This window comes from Glycine max, chromosome 5, assembly GCF_000004515.6.
Source record: "Glycine max cultivar Williams 82 chromosome 5, Glycine_max_v4.0, whole genome shotgun sequence".
Classification (NCBI taxonomy): Eukaryota; Viridiplantae; Streptophyta; class Magnoliopsida; order Fabales; family Fabaceae; genus Glycine; species Glycine max.
Genome location: NC_038241.2, coordinates 35634950 through 35650850, shown reverse-complemented (window position 1 = coordinate 35650850; position 15901 = coordinate 35634950). Strand labels below are relative to the sequence as shown.

The window sequence follows — 15901 nt, the reverse complement described above, 5'->3', positions numbered from 1 at the left end:
AGCTTGAAGAGCAACTCCTCAAGCAAACAATGTGATAACAGATGTATGAAGGTGTCTCATTATTTAGCAATAATCGCATAAGTGGTTTTATCATTAAGGAGTCTAAATTGTTACTTGCAAAAACAACTGTGTAAAAAAAGAAATGGATTGACTTATCCTCGCAAATCGTGAAGTGCACGTAATTGTGGTATTGACATACTAGAACATCTTGATAATGTCTCTTTACTAGAGAAAGGGGAATAATGATATATGTCAACATGAATCATTGTATGAGATAACTTGCCTTACATATATATCCTCTAAAGATCTTGTGCTTGGCAGGCTAGGTGGGTCTCTATGAGCCAAATGCAAAAAAAAAAAAAGACGTACAAGATACTAAAGTAACTTTCATAACTCTACTGATTAGATGTTTGACTAATCTAAGATGCCTTCGAATCCCATTTATTTTTCATTTTTTTGTACATGAACGTTTTTAATATAAAATAAATAAATTAAAATAGATACAACATAAATAAATAATAATTTAATATATATATATATATATATATATATATATATATATATATAATTACAAAATGTTTTCCTACTTTAAAATTATGCTACTTTAACTATATAACATTTGCTTTTCATTTTTTGTCCATGGACGTTTTAATATAAAAAAATAAATTAAAATATATACAACATAACTTAAAAAATAAATAGAATTACAAATGTTTACCTACCTTGAAATATGCTACTTTAATTATATAATAACATAGTTAAATTCAGTTTGTTATATATATAAAATGAGAAGAAAAATATTACACTAATTTATTTTTCAAAAATATTTTATTTCATTAGACTTATAAGTTATTAAAAAAAGGAAAAATATACTATAGAATATTTCTCGTGAACATAACATTTATATCATATAATTATAATAAATTAATAATATTATGAGTGATTCTACGTACCAAAATTTATGAGTGATTCACATTCAGATAATTAATAATTAATATGAAACAAAAAATAAAAAACATGATCAAACGTTTATTTTTATTTTTTCTCCATGCACATTTCAATATAAAAAATAAAAATATATACAACATAAATAAATAATAACTTATATATATATGAATTACAAATGTTTACCTACTTTAAAATCATGCTACTTCAATTATATAACATAGCTAAATTCATTTTTTGATATATAAAACTAAGAACAAACAATATTACACAATTTTTTTTCAAAAATATTTTATTTCATTCCACTTATAAGTTATTAAAAACATAAAAGTACTATAGAATATTTTTCGTGACCATAACATTTAGTTTCAATATTTAAACATAATCATAATAATAGTGTGAATGATTCTACCAAAATAATATTGTAAGTGATTTACATTCAGATATGAAGTAAGAAAAAAAAAAAACAAAAAAGATCACGTGTATATTTTTCATTTTGGTTCATGGATATTCTAATATAAAAAAAAATAATTTTTAATAGATGAAAAACTTATTTGACTATTTCCTAAACAAACTTTTTTTAAAATACTACATAAAGTATTATTTTTTAAAACATTAGCTTCTAATTTTTTATATTTTCTTTCATTTTTATTTTTAATATATTTATTCAATTTTTCAGTTATCTTTTTCAAATAAATTATGATTTTACATTTTATATTTTTCTCTGCTTCAACTATTAATTTTACCAACACTTATAATTTAATATGTTAACCTTTCAATTATCAATTATAAATTAGTTTTTCATCTTCAATCTAAATTTTTAACTTTCAATTAATTTTTTAGTTAGTTTTATCCGACATAGCTTAATAGTATAAAATATCTTATAAAATGAAAACAAACAAAAAAATGTATAAAATCCGTGTTATACAAATTACATAATATATCAAAATAAGTATGTTAAAACAAACTTAATTTTTGTCCGTTGATTTGTTATGTAAATTTAAGAAGTGAATATTGTAAAATAAGAGAAATTCAGTGTAAATCGTGTCCAAAAGAATATAACAGAATGTTGGTTTATATAAATAAATAATAATAATTACACACAAATAGAATTTTTTTTTTCTAAATCAGAACTTATCAAATCATTATGCTCATGTAAAAAAATAAAATCATTAAATTTCTGACTCTCATCTAAACATATATTAATATTATATTATGCAACTTTATTTTTTTTAATCAAATGTAAAAATTATTTTTATATGTTAAAAAAAAACTAAAGAGATCTTAGTTGGTTGAGATGCATAAATTATTGTATTTAATTAAAACAGATAAAAAAATATAAAAAAAATTCACATAAACTTATTTTAAAATATTGTTAATTTTTTTTAAAACAACTTAAACGACATTAAAAAAAAATGCACTTGGAGTTGGAAGTGAAAAAGAAAGAAATAAAGAGGGAGGAGGGAAAAGAAAGCATAGCTTAGCATAAAAAGAAAAGTAAAGGAAGGGCGAAGTTAAAAAAACCAAAACCCTTTGCGAGTGAAGCCCTAGACTACACTACACACTTTGCAATGGCGGTTGTTGCGCAAACCCCTGACATCGCCGGCGAGCGACAGTCCGGCCAAGACGTTCGCACCCAAAACGGTATCGTCTCTCTCTCTCTCTTTTCTTTCACAATGAAAAACGTAACAACCATTTCTAACATAGTTCAATCTCTGTTAATGCAGTTGTGGCATGCCAAGCCGTTGCCAACATCGTCAAAAGCTCTTTAGGCCCCGTTGGCCTCGACAAGGTACTCTCTCTCTATACATAGTCAGATCTTAGACGAAGTAAGCAATGTCTGATGCGATTCGTTTCAGATGCTCGTCGACGACATTGGCGACGTCACTATCACCAACGACGGTGCCACGATTCTCAAGATGCTTGAAGTGGAGCATCCTGCTGCCAAGGTGAACCACACTCCACTCGCTCTTCGCTTTCTCTCTTTTTTTTTTTTTCGTTCCATTGCTTTTTATTACTCACCTGTGTTGCTTTTTAGGTTTTGGTGGAACTCGCCGAGCTTCAGGACCGAGAAGTCGGAGACGGCACTACTTCGGTCGTCATTGTCGCTGCTGAGCTTCTCAAAGTAACTGCATCGCTCTCTGTTTGGTTGGCACTTTGTGTTTTGTGTTTATCTCAGATGTAGCTAACTAACGAGTGTGAGTGTTCTTTTCTGCAGAGGGCAAATGACCTTGTCAGGAACAAGATTCATCCTACCTCGATTATCAGTGGATATAGAGTAAGTGTCTTTTAATAATTTCTTAAACTTAATTAATTGTCTATTGCTATATTTAAACTTTGTACCATTATGAAATTTTGCTGTTCTGCTATTTGAATTGTGAATTTGCACGGTTTAACTAACTTCTCTTTATGTTGATTATTCTTTATAGCTTGCTATGCGTGAGGCTTGTAAATATGTAGAAGAAAAACTAGCTGTCAAGGTAAGATCTCCTTAATAAACTTTTTTATTTTGTATGCATATTTTTTAAGCTTAAGTAATCAGGGGCCCTAACCTTTTTTTCTCTGGTCTCTTCTCTCCTCCTTTGATTGTCGATAGATGTCATTGTTAGAATATTTGAACGCCAACGATGTTAGTTCCTTAATGATTATTCTTTCACATTTTTTGTAGTCATGGATCTGTAGAGTCATTGTATGCTGTATTCCACTCATTATGAGTTCTTATGATTTGATTTCCTTAAATATGCCATTGCCCAATAATATCACACTACTTATCAATATGTATGTGTATTGTTCATGTCTTCCTTCCATCAATGTTACAATCATTAACTAATGCAAAAATAAGTTTGGGATGTGAGGACTGAGGACGAAAGCTTGCATCTCTTGGTTATTGGTTCCCTGTTTTATATTTTGAAAAGCTAACTTTGGACCATATGACCATTGTTATGTTATGCCCAAATATTAATTAATGCATTTGCAAATTGTTGTATATAATGTGTTACTCAGTTGGATTGTTCTCTTGACTTTTAGGTTGAAAAGCTGGGAAAGGATTCACTAATTAACTGTGCCAAGACCAGTATGTCCTCAAAGTTGATAGCTGGTGATAGTGACTTCTTCGCCGTTTTGGTATGTTTGTAATTGCATTGCTTTTATATAAAATGTTGAGAGTTTATATCACATGATTGATGCACACCATGTTCTGCTGCTTCTGCAAATTCTAGTGCATATCCAATCTAATGAAGCTTATATGAATTTTCTGTTTCTTGTATCAATATTTAGTTGGATTAGTGATTGAAAACTTGATATTGATAAAGCTATATTCTTTTCAATCCTCATCTCACTTGAAACCTGATTTTTTTAAAATAAAAAATCTCCTAACCTTGCTAGATTTTACACTTTCTTTCTGCTTTAGAGGAAAGGAGTTCACATATTTCTTGATTCCATCAGTTTCTACTGTGTTTTAAATGTGTAAAATTATTTATTGTTGACCATATTTGGTTTGGCAGTATGAGTGCTGTCACATGAAACTGAAATAAAACTTTATTGTCAGTACTAGGAGAGTTTTTAAAATCAATCAATTGAATTTTGGGGATATGGTCTAAGTGACTTTTGAAAGTTCTGTTTCTCATTATGAAGGGTTATTTTCTGAAGTTATTGATTAGTTGCGAAAAGGATGCTAACTGCTATTTTGGACAGTTTTTTTTGTCTGTAGAGTGTAGATTGTAGGTATAGGTAGTCACTATTTTTTAGTGAAATGGACTTGTGTGCAATTTTTCACAGGTTGTGGATGCAGTGCAAGCTGTAAAAATGACCAATGCTCGAGGTGAAGTTAAATACCCAATCAAGGTTGGTAGTAGAATTCCTGTGATTTCAGTTCTTTTCCTGGATGAAAGATGCCAATTTGAGCAATATGAACATCTGTAGTATATATTTTAATCTTGCTTCTTACCTGCTTTAATGTTCATAGGATTTGAATGGATTTAATTTCTTACTTATTTTGTGCCTCATGTTCCAGGGAATCAATATCTTGAAAGCTCATGGAAAAAGTGCTAGAGACAGCTTTCTGATGAATGGTTATGCTCTAAATACTGGCCGTGCTGCTCAAGGAATGCCTCTCAGGGTTGCCCCTGCAAGAATTGCTTGTCTTGATTTCAATCTTCAGAAGACAAAAATGCAGTTGGGTGTTCAAGTTTTAGTTACTGATCCTAGGGAACTAGAGAAAATTCGTCAAAGGTACTGTCAGTATGATCATTTGGGTTCTATATTACTATGATACCCAACCTTCCTGGATTCATTTTCCTTTAATATAATAAGAATAAATCTATATCTTATTGAAAATAAGCTGTTATTTGGAAAGACCCAAGTCCTACATTGGTAACCCTCACCCCATGAGCTAGATTTTGGGGTTGGGTTAGGCCCAAACCCCCAGATTCTAAGAGCTGTATAAAATAGGCATAAATAGAAAACTTTTGGATGATAGGCTTGAAATCAATCCACAGCCCTGTTAAGTTAAATACTCAAAATATTATGGTTAATTATTGATTTTTGTAGTTCTTATAAAGACTATTGTTAATTGTGTAAGCCAGCTAATGTTTTCATTGTGGGAATTTGCTTTTGCTTTGTTTGGGACAATTCTCCATCCATATCATCTTGCAATATAAAGTAATATCTATAATACATTTTGACTTGGGCCTTTTTTTTTCTAATTGCAGAGAGGCCGATATGACTAAGGAACGCATTGAAAAACTGCTGAAGGCTGGAGCTAATGTTATTCTGACAACTAAAGGAATTGATGACATGGCTCTTAAGGTATATTTCTTTGATATTTTTCTTCGAGCAAGAGGATTTAGTTATAATCTTACATTTAGGCTGTCAAAGAAAGTGTTTGACTTTATCTTTTTGTATTATATTATAATATATATCTGTTGACAGTTGAGCATATCATGTTTTGACCTCGTATAAATTACTCATCCTGATCAATTACAAGGGTTGTTTGGTGGCTGCTTGGGTATGTGAAGTTCACCTCTTAGATTGGAGTTTGGTGTTTGATGGATTATTGATTTAGGGAAAATTCAAGCTGAGTATTAGGGGTTTGATGGGGGAGTTTTTAATACTTTCAGCTGATGATATCAGATCTGATTATGTGACACAACTGAATGATAAAAAAGATTTTGGATTTAGTAGACAATTTAAATGAGGCATTACACCCAGGAATTCATGACATGACAGAAGATAGGATTTTTACTTAAAATTTTCTTTTCATTCACTATACATTTTTTTTATTGCGGTATCATTACTTGTATTGGACTATAGTTAAAACTGAGGATCAAATGGTACAAAAGGTTGAAGTTATAACCCTTGCGGCTTGTGCGAATTCAGTTACCAAGGTCCATTTTTAGGGAATAAATGCCTGACCTTACTAACTTCAAAATGATGAAATTACACCAAATTTGTGACATTTGTGCCTATGGATCTTTAAACATAACTTCTGATTTTTTGCCTTTTGCATTAATGGATTTTGTGGTTCTGTGTTTAAGATATGCTCTTTTACTGATTAATGGCATAAAAAGTCATGAATTTATGCATTTTTTTCTGACTATTTATTCTTGTTTCAGTACTTTGTTGAGGCTGGGGCAATTGCTGTAAGACGTGTGCGGAAAGAGGACATGCGCCATGTTGCCAAGGCTACTGGTGCAACATTGGTAGGCTTTTTTTTTTTTTAATAAATTTAAATTGCAATTTTAGCAAGTTGACAGTAAAGCTGAATATTTGTCACAATGGAGTGTTGATTAGATAGGGCTCCATTCCTTTTTTAACTCCCTTTTTATTGGTTGAACAAAAAATTGTTGCTATTTTTATGGGTTGGGGGGAATGCGATTGATTCAATGCATTCTAACAATTGATGACTCTGAATATTACCTGCTTAAAATCTTAGATTTTTAAAAGCTTGCCATCCCAAGAAACCCTTTTGCATTCTGAAATATGAACGTTGTTAATGTCAATTTTAAATTGAACTAAAGTAATCTTTGTCTTACCCGGGGGGGCTCTGTATTGGAGAAGGGATTTATTTTCATTTTGGGCTGTATCTTTTCATCATTCTGGCCGTAAAATGGCTTTTCTAATTTCATTGCATTTAAGTTTCTTGATGTTTTAAGATGGTTCTCTTTTATATATGCCTTATCATTACTTAAATAGTGGTTGCTAGGGCATTTTATTAATCCTATTTTGGTTTCTCTTTTGTAATTAAATATCTTCTGGCACAAAAAAGAAGAGCTTTGTGTCTTAATTAGCAACCACCAGGGATGAATTTGTAGTTAATAAAATACCACAACCAGACAAGTAATCATTATCCTCGATTCTATTTATTTCAATTTTCATTTTTATCCTTCCCCTAATAGTTAGACTTTCCTTGAAATTAATGCCAAACTTCTGTGTTAACAATATCTCAGTTATATTTTTTGTCAAGCAACATCAATCTCTTGTATAGTATCCACTTTTTCGGATAGAAGTTTTGAATACTATTTCCTTTATGTATCATTGGACTTGATTTTTACTTTGACACAGGTCTCAACATTTGCTGATATGGAAGGGGAGGAAACATTTGAACCATCTTTTCTTGGATATGCTGATGAGGTTGTTGAGGAGCGAATTTCTGATGATGCTGTAGTTATGATCAAAGGGACCAAAACTACAAGTGCAGTAAGTTTTAGATTAACTTGTAGATTATTTTCTTCTTTCTCGATGAAAGAATAAATTCATGAGACAGAAAACACAAGGAGTTTTGGACATCTATTAAAATTATATTTATAATTTTTTTAAAGAAATATGATATTTTTTACTCATCATCTTCTCACACACCCATGCAACGTATGGGGGGACACTGATAGTTTATTATTTATTATCTAGTGCACATTGTGGATAGTTTGCGGTATCACCTGATTCTGTGTTGTTCTTCTGTAGGTCACTTTGATTCTAAGAGGTGCAAATGACCATATGCTTGATGAGATGGATAGAGCTCTGCATGATGCATTGTCCATTGTCAAGAGAACTCTTGAATCAAATACGGTATCCTGCATACGTAGCTTTCATCCTACTTTGGTTGAAATCAAAATGTTGCTTTAGATTAAGTTTTTCAAATGATGTCTTTTTATTTTGCCTTCCCTGTGCTTGATTTTTTAATATATAAAATTCAGGTGGTAGCTGGTGGAGGTGCTGTTGAAGCAGCATTATCAGTTTATTTGGAGTACCTTGCTACAACTTTAGGATCTCGAGAGCAGTTGGCTATAGCAGAATTTGCTGAGTCTCTATTAATCATTCCTAAGGTAAGTTACAAGCTAAATTAATGGCTTAAGGTTTGGATCTTCTGCTTATTTTACAACTAACTAGGGTGGTTGGGCCTAGTTGAACACATGGTATAAAGTTTGAGTTTGCTCTTCATCTCCTGTCCAATAATTAAATTCTGTAATTTTAGTCTAGTGGACTTTCATGCGGGATTAGTGTGGTTAACAATTTACTTTTTGATTTGATATTTAAATTTAAATGTTTGGTCGTTTCACTCTTTTGAGACACTTAGTTTTAATTGATTGGTTCTTATTTCCAAACATTTTGGCACTGAAAATTTATATGTTGGTGTCACTTAACTGGTGCAGGTGCTTTCTGTTAATGCTGCTAAGGATGCCACTGAGCTGGTGGCAAAATTACGGGCCTACCACCATTCAGCGCAAACTAAAGCCGATAAGAAACATTTATCAAGGTATTTGCTTACTAGTAATAGTATCTATATTGTTTCCTTTGTATTTGTTTTCTTCCTAGCTTCGGGTCTGTTTGTTGAATTTATCTTTGTTATGTCATTATATTTGTAAACATTAGTATTTCTTCCAACCTGTGTTGGAATGGTAATTCACCTTATATGATTATTATACACACTCACTAGAACTTCGTAACCATTTTACATGAAGCTACTGACGTGATTTTGGAATATCACGTGCCATATTTTTGGTTATTTGGGTGTTGTGTGCAAGGAGAAATATAGGACAGGATATGTTGAATTTGGTTATATAGGATTTGGACTGGTAAAATAAGTTTGTGCATCTGCCCATAATATGCAGATTCAAGTATCATTCCAACATGTGAATATGTTAATGAATATTAGAGAAAAGTAACAATGGAGAATACATATGAAATGATGCTTGATAAGCTTTGGCATTCTTTTCCATCTCGCTAAATATTGTTATTATTTTTCTCTTTTTTCCCCAGTATGGGTTTGGACCTTTCGCAAGGGAAAATCAGAAACAACTTGGAGGCCGGAGTCATTGAGCCTGCAATGAGCAAAGTAAAAATTATTCAGGTATGTATTTAGTTAAATATCAACAGTTGTTGACTTCAAGATATAGCTTCCTTCTTATACAGCTGTCTGAGCTATAAGTTTTATTTTTTTCCCAGTTTGCAACTGAAGCTGCTATTACCATCCTTCGAATTGATGACATGATCAAGCTTGTCAAGGATGAAAGTCAAAATGAGGATTAAAGTATAACTGAATCTAAGGAGGTATCTACTTCCCAGTGCTTACAAAAGGGAGAGTTTTGCAGGTTGTGCTGGTGTGCATTTAAAGAGGGTATCTGCATTTTATCTTCAATGCCCTTGTTCTTGGAGAAATGTTCTAATTATTTTTCTGAAAGTAGCGTTTATTTAAATCTTAGCATTTTATATTCCAACAAATTTTAGGCAAACATTTTTGGTCATGCATTGGCTGGTTGCATGCTTGTACATGTCTTTCTGAGGCAGTGTTTGGTTTGTGAAATTTTGATGTTTCGTTGGTAGTAATGAGAACTAAATACGTGTGCGAATGGGATTATGATGCCATTTTATTCTTCTTCCATATTATGAGGGCTCAGAACATCTTCTACATGCCAACTATAATTTGTCGTTGTTGTTAATGTAACAGTAGTATCTGGCTATGATAGATATCATAGTACTGGCGACAAAAATAGTTAGATGAATATAGCTGAACTTGTATCTAATAGGATCAATGGAATTAGGGATGACTTTTTATGTTAAGATTCATCAATTAACAAGTTCAACTGTGTTATTGATAAAATTCAGTAAAATTAGATTTATCTAAACTTGTAATTTTAATATGGTTAGAAAATTGTTCATCTGCTGTATGTTTTTTTAGTTTTAAATGTGATAAAGATATAATTATCATCATTAATAAGGGTGATAAAATCATTTTAAGTATCATGAAACTTTTCATTGTCAATTATGAGAATTTAGATTTTGTTTTATATTTTTTTCTGAATAGAGAGAGAGAGAGAGAGAGAGACGTCCACATAATGGAAGCTATTGCAAACTCGTCAACAAAGAAAAAAAAGTGTAATTGGAGTCTTCAACTTTGTTTTGACAACGGATTCGCAACTCAATTCAGTAATTCACAACTAGGAATTAGGATGGTGAAAAATAATAAAATAAAATAAAATCAGTAACGACTGATAATAGAAAAGAAAAAGGTGCTCACAATTTGCATTGTGAAATGCAAATGTGGAAGGTTGGAAGCTGTTACCGTTTATCATCACTGCTTTGGCTTGAACCTTAAGGAAGCCAATGTAGAGAATCACTCACGCTAGACAGTGACAAGGAATCACACAATTTTCATTTATCAACATATTCATTCTTATATTACAAATTAAAAAAAATTCTTATATTATAAATTCAGAATTCTCATTTTGAACACATCAGTTTTTTAATACCTTTTTTTTAACAAAAAAGTTTCTTCTGCGGTATTTTTTTCCCAAAAAAATCTAAGTTAATTTATTAAATTTTTATGTTACAATATTAAATTCCCAAATTTTAGTTTTATGTAATTTTAATTATTTAGTATTATATTCAGCAAAACAATATTACTTAGTATTAATTTTTTTATTTCGTATCAAATAAATTTTAGTTATGTAATTTTAATTACTCAGTTAATGGTGAAGATTTTCACATGAGAGAGGATCCATTAAACCGAGGGGTATGGAGTTATAAATATAATTTAAAGAAAATAAGCATAGAAGTTTTTAGAGGATATTTTTCTTCTTTTTCAAGTCATTATTTATTGTGGAAGACCACGACCCCACAGACCAAGCCGTTTGTTGATACAGTCAACAATTTCATCACGGAAACATCTTTAGCTTGGTCCGCAAGGTTCATGCCCATGACAAATTACATAAATATTCAACCCTTGCTTTCATGCATTGCTAATCGCATATTGAGGTTACAAGTACACAAAACAAATATAGCCCACTTACATATAAATCATCTTATTTTATCGGAATAAATAAATAAACAAACATGCAGCAGCCAATAGAGAATTCGGTTAGGAAGGGATTAATGCAAGTTGAGGGAGTGAAGAATACGAAACCATTACGAATGTTTTCTTGAAGTGTATGGGATTTGTGGGACATGCCACAAATGTCATGGCCCTTTACAAGAACATACTTTCATTTAGTGTGGCAAGACAAGCTCGTTGGGTTTCGTTTAAAATTTTCTCTAAGGCGGTGGCAATTAAATGTGGAGGGGATGCTAATGTGGGGTATGCTTGGTATGGTGGCTCCTTGGATGATCTCTTAGAGATTGTATCTGCTGGATTCAATGGATGCAAAAACCATAATGCTAATGATGATGATGGTGATAAAGATGAGTGTCATGGTATTGGTATGCCTTTATTTGCTGCCAATTTTTCCATTGATAGGTAAGTGTAAGTATGCAATAATATTTTCTATGAACTAGTTCTATTTTTTTATACCATTTTTATGCCTATGTGAAAATAGAGCTGAAAGGGAATATAATGTGAGTTTGATGGTTAAGGAAAAAAGAAAAAGACAAAAGGTTATGGATTTGATTTTTTCTACTAATTAAACTAACATTCTAATACAATAACTTTGTCGATAAAAAAAAAATGAAGCAATTTTATGTCTATGTGGAAATAGAGCTAAGAATTTGTTCATTTGATTCACAGTGCTATGTGTAAGGTGGTATTAGGCATGTGCTACTATGCAAGGTGATATTAGGGAATGTGGAAGCTGTTCCTGCTGGCTCAAAGCAGAGCCAACCTAGTTCTAAGCAATATGACACGGGTGGATGATATATCAGCACCTAGATGACATTGTGTGGACTGCTTATTTGAATACACACATTCATCCAAATTATATAATAAGTTTCAAGTATAATTATATTAAGGGTATATAAAATATTCTCTAGTTCACTTTTTTTAATACAATTTTTTTATTGCTTACTGAAATTGATTTAAAATTGTGGCTAGGGTGTTTGCATACATGGAGGAATCTTAGAATGAGAGTGTTGTTCCATTATTACGGGTATGTCCTTTTGTAAATAATAGATTGCTGACTACTAAGTTAAGAACACTTGCTAACAAATCCAAAGTAAAAAGTTTGTACAAATTTAACATTTGATATTATCAAGCAACACACTGATTTTTAATCTATCTATTGATTAATTCTTTAGCTAACATTTTTATGACATTTGTTAGCAGAATTTTCTCCTTGGAAACATTGAGAAAAGCAGAAAATTTTCGTCTTTAAGATGAGTAGATTGGTGTTTTTAGGTAATCTGGGATAACATCCATGGGTTTCTCACCATTTGCAAAACAACCAAGTTACAGGGAAATCTTACCAATTTCACCGTATCTAGAATAACTTTTAGATAGACATTATTGATCATAAGCACTCAAATCATTAGTATATGATCCATATAAGTTTCTGGGAGTTATAATGATTTGAGTGCCTAATGTATAATGTAATAATAATATATGATATGATGTCTATTTAAAAGTTTCTCCTAAATCTATCCTCAGCGAAATTGATATGTTCAAGCCGTAATGAAAAATGTCCACCATGCATGGCCATGGGGGGTGTGAAGCCTTTAGGCTAAGAGCCAGAAATTTCTGTGGGTTTTGGAGTTGAGAACAAAGCCTCCATTTTGGCCTTTTCTCTGTACACTAACACAGGTGCACGAACTGTTTTGAATCAAATACTCTGCAGTGTCTATCGCTTTCACCCCTTTCATAGATCCACCTGCAGGTCGCTTATATCTGTTGCCATGCATTCAAATTTCAAACGCAAAAGAAAAATCATAAGTTAGCAAAATAAAATTAACTTCTACACCAGCATTCTACAACTACATACTGCACATATATAAATTCCGTTTTACAAGTTTTTTAATGCATTGATCATGAACCAAACGTGAAATTAATTGATTCTATCATAGAGAAAAAATTAACTAATATCGTATTAATATAATCAATTAATTATAAATAATTTTAAATTATTACAAAAGTAGGCTGTTATTATAACATTCTAATTAAATTCTACTATTAAGTATTCAAATTAAAAATAATCCAGTCACAAAAGGTTACGGACTTTATACATCTTTCTCTCCTTTCAAATCTCATATCAAAGCAGAGATAGAAATGAGTGAGACAGAGGAAGAATTTTGATTCTTTATTAATTTTTTTTCTATTTTCCTTGTTTAAACTTGTAAATGAAATAAAAATGAATAAATTTAAAAATCCTTTTACTTTAATCAAACACTATGGAAACAAACTTGAAACCGTATTTCTCTTCCTTGAGACAAGAATTTAAGAAAATACAGAAAGTACATCTCAAATATAATCCGACATTGGGGTGAATTGGAATGGAAAATAGAGAGAGAGAGAAAAGAAAAGAAAAAAAGGTTGATACAATGAAAAAGAAATAGGAAAATTTTAAGAAAAAAATGGGATGAAAATGAGATAGAAGAAAGAGTGAATGTTTTCCGTGTTGGGCTAGGCTATAGCGGAAACCCCTTAATCTAAAGTTACTTGGCGTATTAGAACTCATAAAAGGAATCAGAGAAACTCCAATAGAAAAATGTGAAATTGAAAGGAGAGAATGAATAATTAATCCAACAAAGCAGTTTGAAGTAGTATACTAACCCTAATAACGCCGAAGTAATATTGCGCTTCTGGCCTATAACTACGACATCAACCCCATGCGTTTTGCTCTGAGAAAGAATAGTGCTAGCCTTGTCTCTTCCATCGGTCTCCACCTTCATCACACGCACCTTCATTTTCGGCTGAGAAACCCTGCATGCATGCTTCATCTCCTCCAGAAAATCGAACCCTTCTCCATCCGCCGCGGCTCCCCCTCCTCCAAGGTCCAGCGACGCAGTGGTTGAGCTTCCCAACGACGGCATCTTCAGGAACGTCGAAATGGTGTGGCGCCACGAGCTAGGGTTCTCAACGTGCAGCAGAATCAGCTCGTCTTGCTCGATCACCGCATGCGCCAGCGCGTACTGCAACGCGCCCGCCGATTCCCGCGTCGGGTCCGCCACCACCATCACCTTGCGGGCTTCTTGCGCGCTCGCGCTCCGGTTGCGGTTACTCGCCATGCCTTGCGCCATCGCTGTCGCTGCAACCACCTCCTGAAAGTCCGAGAAGCTGGCTAAAGAGAAAAATGAAGGTCGCGAGTGGAATATTATAATAATAATATGAGACGCTCATTCTTTTTGTGATGATCCCATAGGAACAGAACAGAACAGCTATGAATTGTTAGCTTCCATTTTTGTAATGCATAATTAGGTGCTTTTTTGTTCTGCACTACTATGTTTAGGGTGGAGGGTGGTCGTGGTCCTTGAGACTCGGTCAAATCGCAATACAATGTGTACACTTTTTTTAAAAAAAAAAAAAACAAAATCATTTCCTTTTTGAAATAATACAAGTTTGAGTTTAATTTCTATTAAAAGAAACACCCTCAATTTCTTTTGTATCATTTCATTATAGTTTTGTGATAAAATTTGATCATAAGTTTTAAAAGTGTTTATTAGTATGAGTCAACCCGTCCGTCCGTAATTCTATTTGATTCAATTATATTGAGTTGAATCTTTAAAGTATTTGGATCATATTATATATATAAATTAAAATCATATAATTTTATTTATTATATATAAATTAATTATTAAATATAAAATGTATTAGAATTTTTAACTCATAATTTATTAAATTAAATCATCAATGATTTTTTTCTTTTTTGAGTTATTTTTATCTTTGTTTTAATTTTGTTTATATTTTTACATGTTAATATCATATTTTATTTATATCTAAAATAATATCATATTAACATTGAAATTATTACTCTATAAGTTAAATATTTTTATAATTTGATCTCTTTTAGATGTACTTAATTATTATATATTTAAAATTTTTTGACAAAAATAAATTATTATTTTAAAAAAATATTTCTTAAAAAATAAAAAATATTTTTTAAGTATTCAGATTCAATTCACTCAAATCAAATCCATTTATGATTGTGTTAAGTAGGATTTGCTAAATAAAATTACGTAAATCCAATCCAACTCATAAAATTTTGATTGAGTCTTGTGTGGCAATAAAATTGAAGTGAGATAATATTTTAAACACTCCATGGATATATTTTATTTCTTTCTATTTCTATCATATCATGTATTAACATTAAATTTGTTTATATTTATAATATTTTTTCAAATTTGTCTTTAAGATTATTGGGAATCTATTCATCTTCAAGAGAGAGAAGAAACAATTAAGAGCAGCAATCAACTATGAATTAAAATAAATAAAAACATTTTAGTCAAAAAATAATTAATGCATGAGATTATTGAAATGAGTTTTGTAGAAAAAGATAATGTTTTTTCAATACCATGTTTTATAAATAAGATCGGAAGGAATAATAACAATAAACTACCATTGCTAAAATGTCATTCTAAAAATTTAAACTATTTTATTAATCACATCCTTCCATTCACTTAAATTACAATTTATAAATCATGAAGTTAAAGAGAAAAATAATAAATGACAAAATAATCATTAAAGATAGTATATAATACAAAATTAGATAATTTTAATAAAAAGCAAAAACATTAAATTATATTTTTTAATTCTTGTCCCCGC

The 15901-nt window shown here is 31.1% G+C and overlaps 3 protein-coding genes across 3 annotated transcripts; 2 read left to right on the top strand and 1 right to left on the bottom strand.

Annotated features, from left to right (window-relative positions):
• The first annotated feature begins 2426 nt into the window (after positions 1-2426).
• Positions 2427-9788, top strand: LOC100805255 (T-complex protein 1 subunit alpha). Its single transcript, XM_003524943.5, has 17 exons — positions 2427-2589; positions 2673-2737; positions 2805-2894; positions 2984-3070; positions 3164-3223; positions 3375-3425; positions 3973-4068; positions 4723-4788; positions 4958-5175; positions 5655-5751; positions 6558-6644; positions 7507-7641; positions 7903-8007; positions 8136-8264; positions 8592-8695; positions 9199-9289; positions 9385-9788. The coding sequence occupies exons 1-17, from the start codon at positions 2517-2519 to the stop codon at positions 9466-9468; spliced, it is 1638 nt and encodes a 545-aa protein (XP_003524991.1). The 5' UTR covers positions 2427-2516; the 3' UTR covers positions 9469-9788.
• A 1608-nt stretch (positions 9789-11396) lies between these two features.
• On the top strand, positions 11397-12064 carry LOC102661356 (probable inactive poly [ADP-ribose] polymerase SRO2). Its single transcript, XM_041015300.1, has 2 exons — positions 11397-11671; positions 11962-12064. Exons 1-2 carry the CDS (start codon positions 11397-11399, stop codon positions 12062-12064), a joined length of 378 nt encoding a protein of 125 aa, XP_040871234.1.
• On the bottom strand, positions 11958-14674 carry LOC100804720 (uncharacterized). Its single transcript, XM_003524942.4, has 2 exons — positions 13913-14674; positions 11958-13030 (listed from the first exon to the last, which is right to left on the bottom strand). The coding sequence occupies exons 1-2, from the start codon at positions 14377-14379 to the stop codon at positions 12862-12864; spliced, it is 636 nt and encodes a 211-aa protein (XP_003524990.1). The 5' UTR covers positions 14380-14674; the 3' UTR covers positions 11958-12861.
• Between the last annotated feature and the right edge of the window lie 1227 nt (positions 14675-15901).

What these genes read in the sequence shown, in the direction of transcription:
- LOC100805255 (XM_003524943.5), top strand. Translation starts at nt 2,517, where the DNA reads ATGGCGGTTGTTGCGCAAACCCCTGACATCGCCGGCGAGCGACAGTCC. An exon ending in CTCTATTAATCATTCCTAAG is followed by an intron (nt 8,265 to 8,591) that starts GTAAGTTACAAG and finishes TAACTGGTGCAG; the next exon opens with GTGCTTTCTGTTAATGCTGC. An exon ending in GCAAAGTAAAAATTATTCAG is followed by an intron (nt 9,290 to 9,384) that starts GTATGTATTTAG and finishes TTTTTTTCCCAG; the next exon opens with TTTGCAACTGAAGCTGCTAT.
- LOC102661356 (XM_041015300.1), top strand. Translation starts at nt 11,397, where the DNA reads ATGGCCCTTTACAAGAACATACTTTCATTTAGTGTGGCAAGACAAGCT. An exon ending in GCCAATTTTTCCATTGATAG is followed by an intron (nt 11,672 to 11,961) that starts GTAAGTGTAAGT and finishes AGGTGGTATTAG; the next exon opens with GCATGTGCTACTATGCAAGG.
- LOC100804720 (XM_003524942.4), bottom strand. Translation starts at nt 14,379, where the DNA reads ATGGCGCAAGGCATGGCGAGTAACCGCAACCGGAGCGCGAGCGCGCAA. An exon ending in ATTACTTCGGCGTTATTAGG is followed by an intron (nt 13,031 to 13,912) that starts GTTAGTATACTA and finishes GCATGGCAACAG; the next exon opens with ATATAAGCGACCTGCAGGTG.